Source organism: Marmota marmota, unplaced genomic scaffold (genome assembly GCF_001458135.2).
Source record: "Marmota marmota marmota unplaced genomic scaffold, marMar, whole genome shotgun sequence".
NCBI classification, from domain to species: domain Eukaryota; kingdom Metazoa; phylum Chordata; class Mammalia; order Rodentia; family Sciuridae; genus Marmota; species Marmota marmota.
The window spans coordinates 16,640,663-16,662,386 of record NW_026000241.1 but is presented as its reverse complement, the minus strand read 5'-3'; the positions used below and the strand labels follow the sequence as shown (position 1 = coordinate 16,662,386).

General features: G+C 40.3%; 1 protein-coding gene across 5 annotated transcripts in view; it reads right to left on the bottom strand.

Moving 5' to 3' along the window:
• Trank1 (tetratricopeptide repeat and ankyrin repeat containing 1) overlaps positions 1 to 21,724 on the bottom strand; it is an 84,315-nt gene that overhangs the window by 21,274 nt on the left and 41,317 nt on the right. For 2 of the 5 annotated variants that reach the window (XM_015489519.2, XM_015489521.2), the window contains 9 exons: positions 20,376 to 20,537; positions 17,263 to 17,517; positions 15,738 to 15,914; positions 11,734 to 14,640; positions 8,707 to 8,906; positions 8,276 to 8,413; positions 5,623 to 5,694; positions 3,930 to 4,076; positions 3,023 to 3,179 (listed from right to left, as the gene is read on the bottom strand). In XM_015489519.2, the coding sequence (XP_015345005.1) occupies positions 3,023 to 3,179; positions 3,930 to 4,076; positions 5,623 to 5,694; positions 8,276 to 8,413; positions 8,707 to 8,906; positions 11,734 to 14,640; positions 15,738 to 15,914; positions 17,263 to 17,517; positions 20,376 to 20,537 (4,215 nt within the window). The remainder of the gene's footprint in view (positions 1 to 3,022; positions 3,180 to 3,929; positions 4,077 to 5,622; positions 5,695 to 8,275; positions 8,414 to 8,706; positions 8,907 to 11,733; positions 14,641 to 15,737; positions 15,915 to 17,262; positions 17,518 to 20,375; positions 20,538 to 21,724) is intronic. The other 3 variants (XM_015489522.2, XM_015489520.2, XM_015489523.2) reach the window with 3 other exon arrangements.

Genomic DNA, 21,724 nt, shown 5'->3' with positions numbered 1-21,724 from the left:
GGGGTAGAGAGAGAAGAGGGGAGGGGAGGGAAGGGGAGGGGGGATAGTAGAGGATAGGAAAGGCAGCAGAATACAACAGACACTAGTATGGCAATATGTAAATCAATGGATGTGTAACTGATGTGATTCTGCAATCTGTATATGGGGTAAAAATGGGAGTTCATAACCCACTTGAATCAAAGTGTGAAATATGATATATCAAGAACTATGTAATGTTTTGAACAACCAACAATAAAAATTAAAAAATAAAAATAAAATATCATAAGTTGAAAATGTACTTTATACACCTAATCCATTGACATCATGGCCTAGCAACATGGTATACTTTAGAGTAATTGATTGTTTACTCTTGTGATTGCATGGATGCCTGGCAGCTGTAGCTCACTGCTTCTGCCCAGCATCACAAAGGAGTGCTATACCACATATTGTTAGCCTAGGAAAAAAAATCAAACTCGAAATACAGTTTCTACAGAGTATCACTTTGCACCATAATAAAGTTGAGAAACCCTAAAATGAACCACAGTAATCCAGGAACTATGTGTATTTCCCAATGTGTAGACTTTGTCCTCATCATAGAAAGCAATGTGTCAAACTCTTGTTGCCGGACACACGCTATTCTATTCCATGTTAGCCTGTGGTGACTGTATCAGTCTTCCCCCAACAAACCCCCCAAAGTATCACTAGCAATGAGCAAAAACTCACAGCTTCTTGAAGCATGAGAAAGACAGTGCACGCTAGGACAATGAAGACCCAAATCAGAACTGGGGTCAGAGATAACCCAGACCAATGAATAGTAATCAGAGAAGTAAGGCAGACAGGCCAGATTTTTTTAGAAGGTGCAATAACCGATGAAGGCTTCAGAGCCTGATCCCTCCATTGCTTTCTCTCTACTATCCACTGTGGCACTGTGTACAGATAACTTCACAGGGTCTTGTTCTGACTCCACATATGCTATTACTGTCCTGGTGAGATTTTATTCCCACAGCAAAACCCTGTATTACCTCTGAATAGGGCCAGTGAACTCTGCAGGATTCATTTTGAAGAAACATAAACTGCAAGTTGCCATATTCACCCAAAGTTCTCCTGCTCAGGGGAAACAGGTGCTCTGAAAGACTTAACCATGTGCAACTATAACTCATAATTAAGACTGTACTTTTTCTTGCATTCCTATGCTACCAAGACATGAATTATAATGCTTTTTCATTTTGAATTTTTAAATTTAAAAAAAATGCCTATGTTGATATTGTGGGGTTAAAAGGAATATGAGCTGCAGGAAAAATTGAGAATGACCATGCTAAAAAATTGAGAATGACCACTCCTTTTCCTTTTAGTGGAGGAGGTAAAGGCCCATGGAGAGAAAGTGGGGTCTAAACAGGGTCATGTGACTACATGAGTGAAGAGGTTTTAGGAGAAGACAGGTTTTCAAACTCCATGTCTTTGACTTTTTCCCTCACACCACAACAGTCAGATCCTTCCAACAGAACATCTAATCCTGGTACCCAACTGAGCCATCAGCAATAACCAAAAATAGTCTCTACAAAACAGCTAAGGAATGCTTAGGAACACAGCAAACTTCTCCACAGTAGCAGAGCCTGGTCCTTCCTCTACCCTTAGAGAACTAAGACTCTAGAGGAGCTGACTCAGCAAATAGCTCTCAAAAAAGACTAACCTTTCTCCTTCATGAAGAGCTGATTACTTCTTTACAGCTATCCCATCACGACACTTTGACTTCATTTTTTAATTATCTAGTCTTGGTAAATTATGAAAATAACACATGATAATAGTTTTTGTAAATCCTGCAAATAGCATAGAAGTCATAAAGATGAAAGGTAAATGGTGTCCCCCAGTCTTAACAGCAGCAGTAACCATTACAAATGGCTGGTGTCCACATTCTTTCTCTCTCTCCAAACTCTCCTAGTTTAGATTCCTGTAACCCATAACAGGAACTGAATAGATACAGATTAACTCTGGTGAATCCCTTACTATCTGAACTCTTCTTTCTACTTTTGTGAAACTTGGGAACTTAAAAGATGCAGACAATTCATTATCTCAAAGTCTCACAAACCCCACTCCTAACACACATACTCAGAAACTGAATTAGGTTTGATAGTTAAGGACACTAAAATAGTGTTTGTATACACATCCACACACACACACACACACACACACACACGTTTAAATAATGGTTCTATGCTAATATATACTGATTTACATATGCAGTTTTTATATTGGTATAACGTAAAATTCTTTAAAAATTTAATCATTCTACCTATACTGCTTTAACTTTTGCTTTTTTTTTTAATCTTGAATAAACCCTGAACATCTTTCCATATCAGTAAATGGAAATTCATCTTACTTTTTTTTAATGGTCACATGGAATCCTCTGAAAGAAACACACTGGATACTTAGGTTTGTTTTTAGATTCGAGTAATTACAAACAGGGCTGTGCTATCTTTATGTTGATAGATATCACCATTCAACTGCTCAAAAGCTCATAGCAATTTGTAGTATCCCAATAGGACCTATTTCTTTCAACCTCTGTTCATAGCACTCACTTTTTTTGTTTTGTTTTCCACAAAGTTTGACATTTATTGTTTGGCCACTTAGTGTCAGTGTTTTTAATTTGGCTTTCTGGTTTTTTAATAAATTTATATATTTATTTATTTTAATTAGGTATATATGACAGAAGAATGCATTTTTATTCATTGTACACAACTGCAGCACAACTTTTCATTTCTCTGGTCACTTTTAAAGGACAAATAAAAGATCTTCCCTGAATGAGTTAACTCTCTCAATTTCACCACAACCATGCTTTCCCACACACCTTAACAAATAAGTAAGGGCTCTCTCTTCTCAGATCCTGGAAAGGGAAGGAAGTGTTTCAAAAAAAAATGGGGTGCTGGTTTCAATCTCCAGCACTGCAAAACAGAACAGCAACAACAAAGCTATGCCCTTTCAACCTGGTCATAAGAGCAGATGAGAGGAATGTGCTTCTTCCAACACTATTTTAATGAGATCTTACCTTTATTTTCATCTGTCTTCACAACTTGTACAAAATCTCTTCTAATGAAATATTTGAAAGCAGGAGCCCGTTTCTCCAGGTTTTCATCAAAGATCCAGAGGTTGACCCGAGCCCGTGTGATGGCCGTATACAGCTGCTTAAGCTCACCATTAAGGAGCTGGTGATAAAATTGAGGACAAAGATTATGAGCCTTCTGTCTACAGTTACAATGGAATACATTTCAATAGGCTCACTCTGATCTTGGAAGAACAGAAAACTAAATTTTAGAGAAGCCCAGCACAGCTGTGAACAGGAGCCCAGGAGTTCAGTGACTACAGCACAGGTAAGCCAGGCTCTAGCAAAGTTATGAGAAACTCCATCCCTTCCCACAGAGAAAGTAAGTGAGCATGCCATCAACACAAGATGACTTTTGAATCTGATATAGGTTTTTAAAGTTTTAATTCTGAAGCAATTATATATACATCAGAAGTTACAAAGATAGTAAAAAGTTACAAAGACAGTGCACCCTTCATTCAGTTTACCACAATGGTTACGTGTTACATAATTGCTGTGACTTGTTTTTAAAAATTAAACCATTGTAGCTATCATTAGTACTACATATATCATTAGTATTACCACATCAAAATTTCTGAATAGAGCTGAGTTTCAGAGGTGAACAAAAAGAACTACTCTCCCTTCTCTGCTTTTAGAAAGTACCTTATCTATTGAGTCTAGCTCTGTGCTGAGAAAAAGGGAGTTTACCAACACTGACACCCCTGTCCCTTCCTTTCCCATTCTCTACAGCCCATTGCTGATGTAAAGGAGGACCAGTAACGTGCAAGCCTATATTTTTCATCTCATCTTCTCTTATAGGCTTTGTTTACTAATTCCATGTCAAATTAGTGTGTAGACAAATGGCAGAATTCACCTTGTACATTTCTGGATTCACCATGAGGGGCCGAGTCTGAGAAGAGCTTGGTTTCTCCAGGGGTACCTCAACCAATGGCCAGTTTTCCTCTCTGGAGTCAGATGATGAAGGTGTGAATGAGGAAATGATCTTCCATTCCTTGTAAGCCTGGACAACAATGACAAATTAAAGACCAACAAAATATGCTTTTGAACTGCCTCCCCAAGCTTCATGGAGATTAGCTCACTCAGTGAAGTTGGGATCAAGACTCCAATCCTAGCTATGAGGAAGCGTCCATCCTGTGGCCTCAGAATAGAAGGGAGCAGGACTAAGGTTGACAAGCAGGGTCCCATACACACTTGGCCAACATAGCTCAAAAGTGCCCACCTTGGGGAAAAACACTAAGGGCCCAGGAAATTATTCTAATGAAAGAACTTCAACAAATACTATAGGCAGGGAAATTCTAATCCTTTCTTACAACATTGTTAAGAAATGCCACTTAGGGTCAGCAATTAAGACATGTGGCAAATTTTTCTACCTAAATTATTCTACCAAGGATGCAAGAAAAATCAGGTGCTGTGGGTTGCACTGTACAAGGCAGACTCTGAGATCAGACAGGAAAAATGCAGGTCTTCTACTTATTAACTATGTGAACTTGCACACATTCTGTAAAATGGCAAAAACAGAACCACTCAAGTTTGTAGGGAAAATAAGATAATCAATGTCAAGTGTCTAGTAGAGTGCTTGACATTTTAACATTTTTTTCCCCTTTACCCAAACCCCAAAACCACTGTGTAGACCAGGGGTTAGCAAATTTCTCTTCTCTAAAGGGTCTGAAAATAAATAACTTTGGCTTTTCAAGTCACATGGCCTCTCTTGAAACTACTCAGCTCTGCCACTGTGGTGCTGAAGCAGCCAGTCAACATGTAAGTGAATGAGTGTGCTATGTTCCAATAAAGCTACGCTAAATTGAATTTCATATAATTTCCATGTACCATGGAATATTATTCTCCTTTTGAGTTTTTTCCAACAACTTGAAAATTTAGAATCAATTCTTAGTCCACAGAATGTACAAAATAGGCAGTGGGCTGGATTTGGCCAGCAGACTATAGTGTTCAGATCCCAACAAAGCTGAAGTACCTAGATTATATGCAGTATTCGGAGTACAAAATTCCTAATTTACTGTACCTTGTAAGAGTAGCTAGTTAACTCTCATAGCTTTTACTTTTCTTTTTATAAAATGGTATTCTTTGCCATCTACATAACATCTATGTAATCTAAAATGCAGAAAAGATGAAGTCGATAGCTAATTACCTGCTTTAAGTCACCCCATAAGTTAAAATATGCAGTTAAATTATGTTAAATGCCTTAAATACTGTTCATTAAAGAGGAATGGTTATGCTATTAATCAATTACGGAATTAATCACTATATTCTAAAAAGAGATGTTTATCAGGAAATCATTTAAGTAGCTGAAAGGTTTAGAAAAAAACCTTCAAGACTATTTATTACTATCCTTTTTGTGAAGCTATTTAGCTGGCAGAATTGTTTGCCAAGGAAGTAGACACAGACACAAGTGCTTGACACTTGAGAGGACACTCCTGGCAGGCAATGTGAGGTGCAAACTGGCTGACCTTGAAAGGGCTGGGGAAGCATAGTATATTTTAAAACTGCAAGGAGAGAAGCAAAAGCTGGTTAGATGGCACATGACTGACCTGTTTCCATGAATCAAAGTTGGAGACTTTTAGGAATATGTGAACATGTGTTTTTGTAGCAAGAATGTTGGCCTACAGCAATGTGGCAAAAAAAAAAAAAAAAAAAAGTAACATGTAAAAGTCTTCCAGGTTCTTCCTGTGGGACCAACGCTTAGATTCTACTAGCAAACCTACCTTTGAGGGGCTTATTCTTGAAGTCCAAAGTCCATTAGCCAAACCAGTTAGCTAACCCATAAAATCTGTGGGTTTTCAAAGTTCCTTACGTCCCATTCACACATGAGCTTAAAAGAAGGATACCCCACTGGAGCAGAGTGTAAATTGTAATTATACTTCCAAATCCCCAGAAGGATAGTTTGGGGGTAACTGAGAAAATAAATGCCCCTCCCCAAAGACAAAGCAGCATCCCACAAGAGAAAGATTTGGTATAACATTCCTTAGTTCCTTCCCCATCTCATAAGGTGGCCCTGGCAACCACATGGTTTAATAGCAAAAGAAATCCTCTAGAAAGAAGAATCACAAACAGGGACAGCAAGGCCTTCCCCTCCCCACCCTTGTCCATACACCTCACAAGCCCTAGCAACAGATGCTGCAAAGAGAATGCTTGCCTGAAATATCAACAGGGGTGGAGAAAGAGGCCAAGGTAAAAGAGAAAAGCTCCTCACAGTTGCCCATGTCAAAGAGCAATAATAACAACTATCAGCAACTATCAGCCAGTTACCTCGAAAGAAACCCTAGGACCCAGCCCATAAAGGCTGGAGATATATTTGATCTGTCTTCCCTTTCCTTTTATTAAAGCATTTCTTCTCATTTGCTGACAGATGCTTTATGGCTAGAGACTATAAGTGATAAAGGTGAACTTTGTGTTCGGGAATGCACGATTACATTTATGTTGGGAAGTACCACATCAAAAGTTGTTTTAGAAGTTTACCATGTACATAGGATAAAGCCAATGTAACCAAAAGATTCAGATTGGGGGTGTGTGCCCCCCTTTTCTCCTCTTCCTTCTTTTTTTTTTAATTTCATGCAACTCCCTGAACCATTAGTGGGAGCACAGAGTTCAGCCTTATTTATTTCCAGGATCAAGTTAAGACCAAACAACTAGATTACTCATTCACCAACAGAACCCACCATAACTTACAGATCTTTAAATCCAGATGCTTGAGTTTCATACTGGCACATGCATACAACTGGCACTTTAATAAAAAGAACAGAAATAACAAAGTCTTCTTCCTTCCTCTTTTAAGAAAGCCTCAGTCCAGCCATGACCAATATATGTATTATTAGAATAAAAAAGGTAATCCTCAGATGCAAAAATCGTTCCAGGGTTAGTAAGTGTGCATCCGATTTTATTGGCAAAATTTGATAGAGAAGGGATGTATATAAGGAATTTCAAGTATATGCTCATTGTGGAAAGTTCTGACAACCAATTCACATGTGAAGCTTTAAAATAAAGGGAGTACAAGGGAAAGAGTTATAACTCAAAGCATATGAGTTTCTCTTCAGGCCCTACTGCCTATATTATGATTATGGTTAATTTACTTAACCTCAGTGACCTTCAGTTTTCCTTATAAAATGATAATAAACATAGCTTTAAAGGGTTGGTGGAGTCAGACAATGCATTTAAAAAATACTTTATAAACTGTAAAACGCCTATAATAATATTGGCCATAGGTATTAAGGCAAACATGACATTAAAAGAGATCAGGAAAAAATGTAAGGATTCTATTTCTAGGTTCAGCTCTGGGGCAGATTTAAGGTGTCAAAGCGGACAGTGCTCCTGACTCAGGTATAAAACTGCCCCTTAAAAGCATGCACAATATGTAGTGAGAACTCTGCAAATGGGACCAGGACACAGCCAGCTAAGTCTCCAAAAAAGACTCCACAGCACAGTCAGCAATCAGCCTGAGTCCCCACCCAAAGATGGTAAAATCAAACCAGTGGCTAGGAAAGCTGTAATGATGCTCTTTATTTGGTGGTTCTTCCCCAAATGAACTAAGCTGAAGGGCAAAACCATCATAAGGACTCAAGAGCCAACTCAAAATGATGGGCTGACACAGAGGTCACTGGGGGTCAACCTGGGGACTCTCTGGCTGCCCTGGTCTGCCTGGGCTGCAAGCAGTGATAGTGAAGCCATGCCACAGAGAGATCCCAGGCAGGGCAGTGGTTTTTGTTCCCCATATTACCTGATCCAGCAGGAAGGAGCCAAGCCTCATTTGTCTTCCTGAAGTTGTCTATGAACTGACCTTGCCCAGTTCTGTCCTCATAGGATGGACATTGCTAACCTTGCCTTCATTTGTAAGGCTCTCCTTAGAGCTTGCTCCAACTTAGGAATCCCTGGGAGCCAAGGATAACAGTAGCTAATGAAAACTGGAAACTGGCACTTGAATCCTAGGCATTCAGAAGATGAAGACAAGACAAAGCATGTTATGGGCTGGTTTTCTCGGTACCCTTCCTGGGAACAAAGAGAACCAGCCCATGACATCCCATGAAACAACCCATAGCCATTGTCAAAACCCAACCTCCACACTAAATAAATTGTACTTTAAAACACAAAAAGACACCTGTGTGACAAACTTATCCTCAGCTCCAAATTCTCTTCCCCAGAATGGGAACTTCAGTTCAGGTTATATGAAAAGACATCAGTGTGACATACCTCAGAATCAGTGAAAAAGTTGTAAAGGAGAACATCATCAAATTCTAAGCCTTTTGCTTCATAAACTGTTAGCACAAGTGCTAACCCCAGCTCTTCCGGAATTTTCTCCTTTGCCATTTCATTGGCAACAAGAATTACCTGAAGTAAAACAAAACAACATCAAATTCTACAAAGAAAACCATGATAAAGGTCCATCTATTTCAGTGGGAGGCAATTAAATAATGTCTTTAAAGAGAAACAGCCAGCATGGATTTGGTCAGTCAGGACAAGGGAAATATTAAAACAATTAGTCATACTCACATATCTCTGGAGCTCATTCACTCTGGGATATGGACTACTGAATTCTACCTTATGGAATAATTCAGCCTCTCAAACTTTTTTCAATTGCAAACTTCCTTTTATTACAAAACATACAATCCCAAGGAGCTCACCTGGTGGGCACCAAATTCAATGGGTTGGGTTTTCCTTTTGTTCCCTCTTAGCAAAATTGCCAAGTCGCTTACACTACAAGACTCTAGAACAGTTGGTTTGGGACCATCGAAGAGGCCAGAATCTCTAGGAAGGCGATCAAAAGATTCTGGAAAGTAGAACTGAAGTAAATCCACTACTCCTGATGCCAGATTGAGGATCCCTGAGATAAAACAGAAGACACATGTCAGATACTGTGCAACACAGTTGAGTTTTTTATTTTGGGGGTTTATTTGTTCGTTTTTTGGGGTTTATTTGCTTTATTGTTGTTGTTGCTTTGTTTTCTCCACACCCTGCCCCCAGAGCATGTGCCAGCTGTATGTATAACTGTATAATTACAAGCTTATTTCCAGTACTCATTTGATTATCAATGAGGCTCCATACTACTCTGAGTGCAATGGATGAAGGCAGAGATGCATTGCTGTGCTGAGAGAGTTTTGTGGGACATTATCCCCAACGTATAGTCCCATTAGAGAAAATTACCTCCTAAAGAAGAGTCAAGGCAGAAAGGCAATCTAAATAATTAGAGCTGTTTGAATGCCCATAAAAGAAACCAATATAGACTATCATAAGAAAACAAGAATTACCCTATCTTCCTTCATTGGTGCTCAGAGTACTGAAAGCAAAGTTACCATGGTAACAGCAGCTCTGGATGTTAGCTGGAGACAACACCCAAGGCTTCTATCACCTTTTCCTCCAGGTTTATAGCCAGCTGAGAGAGGACTACGCTAAGAAAACTTGTCAGAACAGGGGAAAATATTTTCCAAAGCACTTTCCCCACAGGTCCCATTTATTTTCTAATTTAAGTGAAACTGACATTGACTAAACATCTAACATACAATAGTCATCTTCATAGAAATCATTCCGTTTAATCCTTACAACAACCCAGTGAGACAAATGAGACAATCTCACTTTTACAAAGGGGACTGAGAAGTTAATAAACACCTTCAAGTGATGAGACTGAAACTGGACTGAATGTACATTTTCATAGATCTCTCCATTTCTCTTAGGGGTCATGTGTTCTTTGCTTAACATACATAGATTATAATAGTCTAAATAGAACACCATGAAATGGACATATATATCCCCATTACTGTTACCAAATAGTAAAGGAGACTGTTACCATCTGTTCTGTACTTTTAATAAAGTACAGAAAGCAATCATGAGCATCAGTGGAAACTGTTGCATCTAAGCAAATCAATTGTGTTTTCCTCTTCATTAAGAACCAGAAAATGCAAGAGCACAAGTGTTCATCGTGCTAAAAAACTGGAATCCACTTAAATAACATTCAGGAAACTAGATAAGTAATGGTTGATATAGCCATACTCAAGGAATAAAAGTTCAACCATATAAAGGAATGAAATATGGATACACACTATAAAGTGGGTAAACTTTGAAAACATTGTGCTAAGTGAAAGAAACCAGACAGGAATCACCCCATACTGTATCATTCTATTTAAATAAAATGTCTACGGTTGGCAAATCCACAGAAAAGGAAAGGTGAGCTGCTGCCATGGAATAGGACAAAGAGTGCAATGAGAAGAAATTCCTGTGGCTATGGGGTTTTCTTTCTGGGGTGATAAAAATGTCCTGGAATTACATAGTGGTGATGGTTACATATCTTTGTAAATTTATTTAAAAAAATCATTAAATTGAACATTTCATATGGATGAGTTTTGTGCTATGTGAATTTCAACCTGAAAAATAATTTAAAAAATGGGAAAATATTCACTAAACATAGCATATATATTCACTACATATTCAATAAATGTGTGTGATAGATGTATATAATGTATATGTCAAGATTAGAAAAAATAAAATGTTTCACATAATGGGAGAAAAAATTGCAATATATAAAATCAACAAAAGATGTGAAGGCAAATTCATAAAGAATTCTTAAAAAGCAATAAGAAAAAAACAACTTATTTTAAAAGTAGGCAAAGATTATGTCACAGTAAAAAAACTGACATGAATCTAATATCCATCCCTGGAAAATGGAGAACAAATTGTGGAACAGTCCTAAAATACATTACTAATAGAAGAAGTCAGAAATGCATAAACTGTGGTTGTGGCTCAGTGGTAGAGGGCTTGCCTAGTATGTGTGAGGCACTGGGTTTGATCCTCAGCACCACATAAAAATAAATAAATAAAATAAAGGGTATTGTGTCCATCTACAACTAAAAAAATATTTTAAAAAATAAGAAATGCATAAACTCAAGTGCCATGTAATTGACATGCAGAAATCTCAAAAACACATTGTATGGCAAAAATATAGCTGAAGAAAGGCATACCAGGAATTATCTTATTGAATAAGGTTTAAAAATATATAAAATAACACCATATATTGTTCATGAATAGTTTAGAATGGAAAGAATATTTTTAAACACTTATAAACCATAAAGGAAATTTTCTGATATGGGTGTCATATTATTTAAACATTCTGTGCCTCAGTTTCCTACTATACAATGGGAACAATATCTACCTCACATGGCTGTTGTGAGGATTAAGCATAGGTACTAGATGTAAGCTGTTTAGCATCACACCTGGCACAGATAAGGGGCATAACTGAAATAAAATAAAAAGCACCCCAGTTTTTTTGCTCCTCCTTGGGAGAAAAGCTGTTTTAAAGGTTAATGACTTGTAACTAGCATATTACTTCACCCAGATTAAACAGGTTCTTCCAAGGTATTTTAACAAAAGTTCTCAAAGCAGCTTAAGCATTCCCTTGAAATGTTTCCATGCCATGGCAAGTTCCTTAGGAAGAATTACTTGAAGTCCATTTTCACCCAACAATATCTTTAATTATAGATTTTTGACTGAGTGGTGGCAGAAATCATAAGATTTCTTGTTCCTGAGTGTAATTACTAACAAACTCCAAAAATGTGACTCTTGCTTTAGCTGCAAAAGCATGTTAGGAGCTGTCCTAAAGCTCCCTTGCACCAGGTCAATGCCCACACACCTACCCAGCAGGTGAGCCATGCTAGACGTACCAGAGTGGGACCTGTAATTCTGGTACAGGTGGTGGATCTTCTTGGGCTTGCGGACAGCACACTGCTTATCCACAGTGTTTCTGCTGGCATAGTGGAACAGAGAGCGCAGATCACTGAAGCGGAAGGCCACACCCTTCATGATGCTCTGGGCTGTGTCTCCGGTGAGGAACATGGCATTGGGGTCATTGATACATTTCATCAGCAGTGCCAGCTCAGCTTGGGTGAAGTCCTGAATCTCATCACCATAGAGCTCATGGATAGACCAGGGGAGTACCCTGAGCTTCGACAGCCTTCGGGACAGGTTGTACAGAACATCCTCCTCATCAAAATAACCTTTCTGGGACCTGATCTGCTGATATAGACAGAAGAGGCTATATATCTCACTCCGGTCTTCCTTAAAATTGGGGGACCGTTTTCTCCCTAATTTCTTATATGCTTCTTCAGTTAGTCTCCCGTAGGGACAACTGAGGGCTTCAAAAGAACCCTTCAGAAAAGACTTTATTTCTTTCCAAATCAGTGCAGGGTTATAGGAGGTTTTCCCTTTGGTCATTTTGGGCCATATCTCATTGGTGAACACCTCAAACGTCACATATACACGGGGGTCACTGTCACCTGTACGCATTTCTGCAGCTTTATCCTCCTCGCTATAGTCCCCATCCACCTCAGCCTCCTCATCATCTTCTTGCCAATTAGGGATGGTCAACTCTTCCTGAGTGGACCATCCTATGATGGTTCTTTTCAAGCTTCCATCTTCATTTCTCAGAAAAAATGGTTTGGGCAAAGAAGCATCAAGCAAGAGGAGCAGCTGTTTGGAAGTGACAAACAGAGGAAAGTTCTCATCTTTCAGGTCCTGGAGTTTGTGAACATTGGGTTCCAGTGGTTTATAGTGACTGGTGGCTTTGGTAGACTTGGAAAGCTCAATAAAGTTCCTTTGTACCTCCTGGCACAGGACATGGTTCTTGGTCACAAAGATCTGATGCAAATGCTCCAGCTGGTGGGGATGCTCTGATGTATACCCTTCCACCCCATGGCCATCCCCCACTGCCTCTACCCCAGCTCCCCCTGCACAGGCTTCACTCTCCTGCTCCTCCTCTACACTGTCTAGTGTTTCCACCTCAAAGGAACCCTCCTCTTCCTCATCCTCTTCTTCTTCCTCTTTTTGCTCCCTATCTGAACCCTCTTTTCTGGGTTCTGCTTCCAACTTTCTCTTTGGCCACATCTGTTTGGCCAGCAGCGGGCTTCCTGCCTGCTCAGCTTTTTCCCAGTAAACGTGGAACTTCTTCCATAGCCTGTATAAGCAGCAGGTTGTCTTCCCAGTGCCACTCCGACCAATGAGGATGATGGGCTCCAGTGGCCTTGGGTTGAGGTCAATCACAGCATACTCAAGCTCACCCACTCGGAAAGGGTACTCCACTGTTGCTGTCATGTCATTGAGGATGTTGAAGGCCATGTTGGTGCTAAAGCTGTGGAACTTCATGATGTTATACTCCGTCTCCACTGCACTGGCCGGGGGAAAGTACTCCGGATCCACTTGTTCCCTGCTCTTCTCTGCCTCTGTGTCCTCCACATAGCAGCGGGGTATTCGCTTTTGGATTTTCATGTTAGCTGAAACTAGGCCTTTGTTGATACCCTTCAGCTTCTTACGCAGGACACAGGACAATCCCCGGTTGTAGGCACTGCAGATGGCCATAATGGAATCTGACAGTTTGCAGTGATCTAAGACAATGTCCCAGATCCGGATGATTTCCGTGTAGACTCGCCCTGATTTCTCCATGGAGGATGTGTTTCTTTCTGTAGCGATAATTTTCTCTGGGTTCTCACTGCATCGAGGGGAGAAGTCGATGGCGAGCTCCCACAACATCCTAGCTCCTTTGTCCAGCTTAGCTTCAAAGAGCCGGATGTTTCCTTTCAGGTGCTTTAGGCGCTTCTGCAGGCCCTGGGTCCACTCACCATTCCCTAGCTGCTGAATAGCAAGGATAATTTTCTTCTTTATGACCTTGGTCATAACCTTACTGGACAGCTTCTTCAGCATTTCTGAAGTACACTCGATCTCCCAGGTCATGTTATCAAAATCCTGGAGGCATGCTTCGATTTCCTGCATGCTCCAATTGTCCTGATCATCACTGCCCTCCCTCCCTCTGTTGCCAGCAGGAACAAGCTGTGAGGCCCCAGGACCTGCCTGAGCGTGTCCTTCCCCTGCTTCAGGGACAGCAGAATTGTTCCCACTACTGCCAGAGCTCCCCACACTCAGGGTTCGCTGGAGTTTATCTTTCTTTACTTCCATGACACCTCCTACCTCCAGAGGCTCAGGGCACTGAGGACAGTCCTCTGGAAGAGCTGTATCCAATTCAACCTGCTGAATCAAAATTGTAATGTCCTGTACAAGGCGATCTCTCAGGGAGCGTGGCCTGATAGCTTCAGACTCCTGCCTGGTCACCTGAGCACCAGGGAGAGTCTCCCAGCTATCGGGAACTGTGGCTCCTTCAGAGGGGGTTCTGGCAGTGGTGCCACATGGCAGTGACTTGAAGGAACCCTGGGACTTGAGCTGAGATGTATGACCAGCAGTGGAAGACCTTGAGAGCTTCCCCAGGTGGGCAGCAGAGTCTTGCCTGCTCCTCCGCCTGTTCTCTGTCAGAGCTTTGTTCCAGGCCAAAAGCAGAGCATCATTCTTCTTAATCCGGTGCCGTACGTCTTTGCCTTCTTTGTTCTTCAGGTTGAAGTTGATGTCAAACTTCACCAATAGGTCTATCAGCTTCTTCATGCGCTTCAGCATGCCCTTCTGAAAGAGGAGGTGCATGAGGGTATTCCCATTGCTGTCCTGGATGTTAGGGTTGAGGTAGTAATATTCAGTGGGGTTGGACCAGAATAAATCCAAGAGATGGCTGAGGAAGTTAAAGCCAATGTCAGCTGAAATACACAAACAAAATCCTGTGAGTACCGAGCCAGTTTTCCCAGAGATCAGAAGACCTAGGTTTGAGAAAGATGCCAGCCTGGGACATCTCATAACACTGACCTCCCCCAGGTGTCTGATACCCAATTAAATAACCCAGGGGTTCTCAAACAATGGTGATTTACTTTCCACAGAAAATTTGGCAATGTATGGAGGCATGACTGTCACAACCAGGAGGGTACCACTGGCAACTAGTAGGAAGAGACCAGGGATGCTGCTAAATATCCTACAATGCACAAGATAGCTCTTGACAACAAAGAAGTCCCCAACTCAAATGTCAGGAGTAAGTCCTGAAATCACCTTATAATATTCTAGTGATCCTGCATGCCAGGATTCTTGAAAAAGGTGTAAATAAATGGAAAGTATCTGTCAGCTACCAATAGTCAACTTTGGAATTTAAAAATCAATGTGCCCACCTTGACCATTCATCATGATGGTCACTTCTTCTCATTGTGCTATGGGTGAGAGGTCAGGAGATATAGGCATGCTTGTCCAGGAAATGGACTTTTTTCAGACAATGATTTTCCCAAATGGAAAGATCAAAAAGCACAGCACCAGTTCTAATTTCCAGCTTCCAACCCTGTTATGATTTGGATATAAAGTGTTCCCCAAAGCTCCTGTGTTATAGGAATACTTGGAGGTGAAATGATTGGATTATAGGAGATGTGACCTAATCAACTTATCCCAGTTTCAACAGACTGGTGATAACTATAGGCAGGTGTGGGGAGGCTGGAGGAGATAGGTCACTACGGACATGCCCTGGAAGGATACAACTTCTCTGCAGCCCCCTCTGCCTTGTCCCTTCTCGTTTTCTGCTTCCTTGCTGCCATAAGGGGAACAGTTTTCCTCTGCCATGTCATTCCCCCATAATGTTTTACTTCACTTTGGGCCCAAAGTAATGGAACAGTCATCTATGAACCAGAACTCTCAAACTGTGAGCCCCAAATAAACTTTTCCTCCTCTAAGCTGTTCTTGTCAGGTATTTTGGTCACAGTGATGCAAAGCTAACTAAAACACTCATCAAGGAAAAGATCACTTAAAAAACAATGCTTACCATTGATATCTAAAAAGATGTGGAGTGCTGCATGCAAAGGAGTATCCCCTTCAGTGAGAGAAATACTGCGGGGGTCTGCACCCTTGGTCAAGAGAAGAAAAGCCAACTCAAAGTCCTCATGTTTCAGGCACATGAGAAGTGGCCTTTCCTGGCTCTGCTGCAGACCATCGGGCAAGGCTGGAGAAGGCAGAAGAGAAGGGCACTTGTGAGTGACATCCTGGGAAGAGGTACATCCTGGCTCACCTGAAGAGAAAGGGACTGTTTCTGCTATTTAGATGCCAAGGAGGAGCTGCTGCTGACCTGATTACCAAGATCCTCCTACCACCCCAGTACCCTCAGGCTGAAAGCCCTGCTGCTCCAAGTGCTCTGTCTGTGGGCCTCACCCCCCTTCCAGCCCCTCCTCTCATGCCACCACAGAGCCCATAGTTCCCACTATGCATTGCCTCAGAGTGAGGACAGGGCAGAATAATGGCAATCCTAATGCTTGCATAATACCATACCTGACACACAATCAGTGAGCAGGACATGAACACCTTCCCCACATTTTTCTTCTATTAAGCTTCTACCTTTAATTGCCATCTTCCCTGACACCTATCTTCCTCCAATATCACCTTCCTTTGAGCTCAATCCACACACACCCTCTGCATTACAGGCTCTCTGAACTCCACCAAGGCAGCCTCACCCTCTGTAGATCTGCAGCAGCTATGCATTTACCTCTGGGACTTGGTTCCTAGCACCAGATCCTAGGAGAGGCTCTGAACCAAGGAATAAAAAAGGAAACCATGACAACTATAGTTTTTGAGCAAAGAAAGTAAAACTGAACATAGGGGTTTGAAGAAATAAATTGTAGAAGGCTTTCCTCTACCTCCTGAAAGCAGTGGGTGGAGCAATGCCTAAAGGCTCTACATACACTAGGTATGGCATTCTGAGGACTGAGGACCTAAGTGCTACTGCTCTTTACAAAGGGCAGGGCACTTCCTCTTACATGAGTGGAGGTTTGGGAAAGGAGCTGGTGTTTCTGAATTACTTTTTAAAATAAAACCCAACCTAGCAAGATGTCTGCACACTCCGGACATATGCCCAGTTATATGAGATTGTTCTTGATTAAAATGACAGATTTTCCACCCACCAATTCCTTGGCTGTTTCACACTAAAAACAAGCATCTCAAATCCCAATCCATTGATTAGAAGAGAATACCACAAGAATTGCCCAAAAGCCCTGCAGGGGAAAATCTAGCCAGAGGCCAGGGAGAAATGAGCATTGTGGGCTAAACCAGAGCCAAGGACCATCCATACACCTAATGCTTCTTATATATGACAGAAAGAGAATAGGGATAACTGAAATTCACAAAAATTCAGAATTCCTACAGAAAAATCCATTGACCCTCATAGCTGCTTCAAAAAGATGAAGATAAAAAGAGAATGAGGCAGAATTTCATGGTATCTCCAAAAGCAAGAAGAAGCCAGACCACCAGTCCAGACAACCTGGACAATACTCCAGCATGTTTCATCTGGGCATTCTCACCTCCACTGTCTATCAGGCGGCCCAGGAGCTGTGTCTTCCGTTGGTCCCAGGCACTGAGGTGGGGGATGATGGTGCAGATGTCCAGGTCTGAGAGGTTGCAGTCCTTGATGAGGCAATCTCCGGGTGGTGGCTCCCCACTTACTTTGCGTGTTAACAGCAGAAGCACTTCGGACCATTTTTGTTTTTCCAGTAAGAACTTGATGAAGGTGTTGGCGCAGTCTCGATTAATGTCACAGATCAGGTCAGGAGGAATTTCTTTTAAAAATAAGAATCAACCACACTCCACAAACGGTTCATATGATTTCTCTTCCTCCCCCAACTACAACCCAATATTTATATGCAACTAACAAGGATTACAGATCAATATTTTTATTGATATATTGGCAAAACTATAAACAAATAAATAATTAATTACTTTGAGTAAGTCACTTAAGCACTCTTGAACATTAGTGTAACCAATGATCTCACAGGCTTCTGGAGGACATTAGAAATACCGTAGGGGAATACAGAGCCTGGCCTCAGAGATAGAAGAATTGACAATTGCTTCTTAAGGCAGAATACTTGATTGAGTTCAGGGCAAACACTTGAGACAGGCAAAATCCTGACTTAAATTTTTAATAATATTAAGAGTATGCCCCGATTAAGAAGCACTGAACTACAGGAAACACTAGAAGATAATTAAAAAGTCAAGAGTTGTAGGATAATAGAGGGTAGTTGATCCCTCATTCTGAATTTTGTATCATGCTACATTAAGTGTTGCCATCTGGTCTTTGATGTCCAGTGACAGGATAATGGTTATCCCATACCAAACTTTTGATGAATTTTGAGGGAGAAAAACTTTAAAACAGATCCTCAGTAAGTAGATTGCCAGATTTCACAAATAAAAATATAGGATGTCAATTAAAATTGAATTTCAGATGAACAAGTAAATTTTTAGTGTATTTCATGAAATATTTGGAATATACACTAAAATAATTGTTTATCTGAGATTCAAATTCTACTGGGCATTCTGTATTTGGTCTGACAATCCTACCAGTAAGAAAGTAGGGAGAAAGAGCAGATGGGAAGAAATTAAAAATTACCTAAACATGAGCAATGTGATTTGCATTTGCTAGTTTTTGCTTCCCATTTTTTTCTAAAATGAATATTCATTTTAATATTTTAAATATTCATTTAAAATAAGAACAAATTAAATATAGGCAAGTCTATCATCTTATTTTAACAAGGATTAGAATAAAAGTATAAAAGGCAAACTTTTAAAATAAACATTCACAATTTCTGTTTCGCAGAATCTATTCACTGGTCTTCTGGTAACCACACTCCCACCCTCCAGTATTCTACTGAGATATGAAAGGGATAGGGCAGCCTGTGATTTGGGCCTGAGCCAATCAAGACTCTCCATCCTCCTGATCAATTATTGGTTCTGAGGTACACACTGTGATCAAAAGTGAAGCCTAGGACTTTTCTTCCAACTGCCATGAAAGAGAATTGGGTCCACAAGTCCAGAAATGCTGGATGAGTCACAGGTTAAGAGATCTAGACTTGTTCCCACTGAGAGTCTGAGATAAAAGCTGACCAGAGGACAGCTGAGTTGAAGATGGGAGGGAATGGGTGCTAGTGGCATTTCTAGCATGAAAGTAAAAATTTTTAAAAAGTTACTTTTTTGACAACTTAAACCAATTTGACTCTGTAAATTCCAATAGAAACAATTATCAACATCCCACCCTATGAGCAGTTAAGGACACAAATAGGAGAAAAGAAAAAGTAAAAAGAGATAAAGAATCAAAAGAGTTAAGTAAATTAAAGACTGAACTCTGGAAGAGAGCTGTGAGAAGACCAATAGGAAAGACATAAATAGTATGGAACACAGAGAAAAAGGGAAAGACCCTAGCCAGAGACAGAGGATCCCACACTAACCCACAGGATCCCCCAAAGAGAAACAAAGGAAGCCCAGGAACATAGACCTTAAGAAACAAAGGATATTCCAAAAGTAACATTCCCATCTGTGATAAATTTTTGACCAAGGTCAAGTTTTATTTTTATAACCCTAAGTAAGTATAAAAGAAATGACTTCATGTGTCAGATGACATTAAGTCCAAAACCAAGAGGATTCCCTAGATGTAATTTGTACAGAATGTCCACTTCTAATATATCTCATATAAGGAGGGCCCATCCTAGGGTCTTGTGTGTGTCATTTGTCTCTGACCCATTTCTTTCATATACAACGAGCCCAATATTACAATCCAACTTCATTCAACTCACCCTAAAAGCTAATGGGCATTAACATTTTATGTAGAGGACTTTGGATCAAGTGATCTATACATTATCTCATGAGATTAGCTCCCCAGCTGAGTCCAGGATGACAAAACTGAAGTTTAAAGAAGTGGGTAATTGAACTAAAAGTCATAGATGGAGTAAGTGGTAGAGCTAAGACTCAAACACAAAACTTCAAGCCTTAAATACTAGGGTCTGCTATATATCCTGAAAAGCATTTCTGGCTCTTCTGGTCATGTCTTCCCATACACTGCGTAAAACTGAGACATCTCAGCCTTATGAAATGTCAATTTTTAAAATGCTAAGTTTCAGCAACTTAGAATTTCTAAAACATGTCATAATTATCTAAAGTTTGTCATCTAAAGTTCTTTGGGGGAAGTTTCCTGGTGTCAGCATAAACACAAAATCAACATTCAATTCTAAAATAACCTATACTCCAACATTTAGCCATTATCTATAGAACAAACAACTATAGTATGTAAAAAAGTGACTGCATATGCAAAGAATCACTAAGATGGTTTACATGAAAAACTAGTACCAATGGTTGCCTCTGGGGATGGAATTTAGAAACTAATATCTATCATGCAGCCTGGACAGACTTTTCACTGAAGAACTTTGTGTTATTTGAAGGTTCTAGATGTAGATGCATTACCTTTATTTTCAGAGAATAATTTTTAAAAGATACCAGAATAGAATTTGGTTTTGGATTTTGTGGCACTGGAAACTGAACCCAGGCTAAGAATACTTTCTACCATTGAGCTACATCCCCAGTCCATGGAAAAGCAAGTTAATGGGCACAGATCATCTTTAACACAACTCAATGTTGTGAAGAAAAATACCTTGCAAAGAAGAAAGGAGGCGCAAAAACCTCTGAACTACTTCCTGCTTCAGAAAGTTTTTATGCAATAACCGGTTTCCTGAATTCATGTACTGCACCAGTTGCTCAGAGGTCTTCCGGAAAATGTCGCTGTCACTAGTGGGTCCATCACCATTGCTGAGTCCTGCAAAACACCACCACGTGATGCTTCTGAATGCAGAGATCGCGGCTGTGGTAGACTGCAAAAATAACCACAGTTCTCTTCCCCTCTATTTTTTCACATCTTTTGCAGCTCCTTCCATCAAGAAATTTGGATTATTCTCCATTCCAGTCTCTTGATTCTGGCCTGGCTTATAGAGTTGCTATGACCAGTATATTTCAGTAGATGTGATTTTTGTGCCAGTTTTGAGCCTGGGTATCAAGAAATTTTGTATACCTCTATTGGCTCTTGGACCTGGCCTCTGCCATAAGAACAAGTCCAGGCTAGCCTGCTGGGGAATAAGAGACAGCATAGAACAAATTGAAATCTGTTGTCCAAACTGAGGCCTCATAGATGTGAAAGAATCCAGCCAAGATCAGCAAAGACTGCAGACACTTGAAGGAGTTCAATTAAGACAGTACGAACGGCCCAAATTAAACTGCTGACATACAGAATCTAGAGCTAAACAAATGCTTTTTTTTTTTAGTCAATAAATTTGGGGTAGTCTGTTTAGATAACTAACAAAATAATTCAGGAAAGTAAACAGTAGAAAAGGTGGCTTGGTGCAATGTCATCATCTAACCATATGCCAGCCATTCAAATTTGTATGTCTTACTGACAACCTGGAAAGGCCAATTTAAGTAAGGAGTCATCTTGCTGGCCAAGAAAGATAATATCTCCTTGATTCAACTTATTCAAGGAAACAGTCACAATGACAAAACACCTATTGATGATATGTTAAAATCAAATTATATCCTCAAAAAGCATTTTTACTGAACAGATAGGAGAGCACAGGTGGACGTCTGTTTTCTCACCAAAGAAAAAATACCTGACTCACAGCAGAAGTGCTATCATGGTTGTAAAGACATAAATTAATGTCCAGTGTCATGTTCTATCAAAGTATAGACACATTAAAAGAGATGGACTACTTGAAAATGGGTGCAAATAATGAAAACATTGTTATTTTCAAACAGATTGCCCAGCAGCAGATCCAGAGTCAAAGAATTGTGTGCAAGTAGTTTATTAAGGAAGAAGACCAGCAAAGGAGTAAGTAGGAAAGCCAAAGAAAAGTGGAAGAGGAATCCAACTGAGAAGGTAAACTCAAGCAAAGTCCCACAGAGGGTGTCCTTGCCTCATCCCATAGAGGAGTTCTGGAGTATGAATCAGACCTC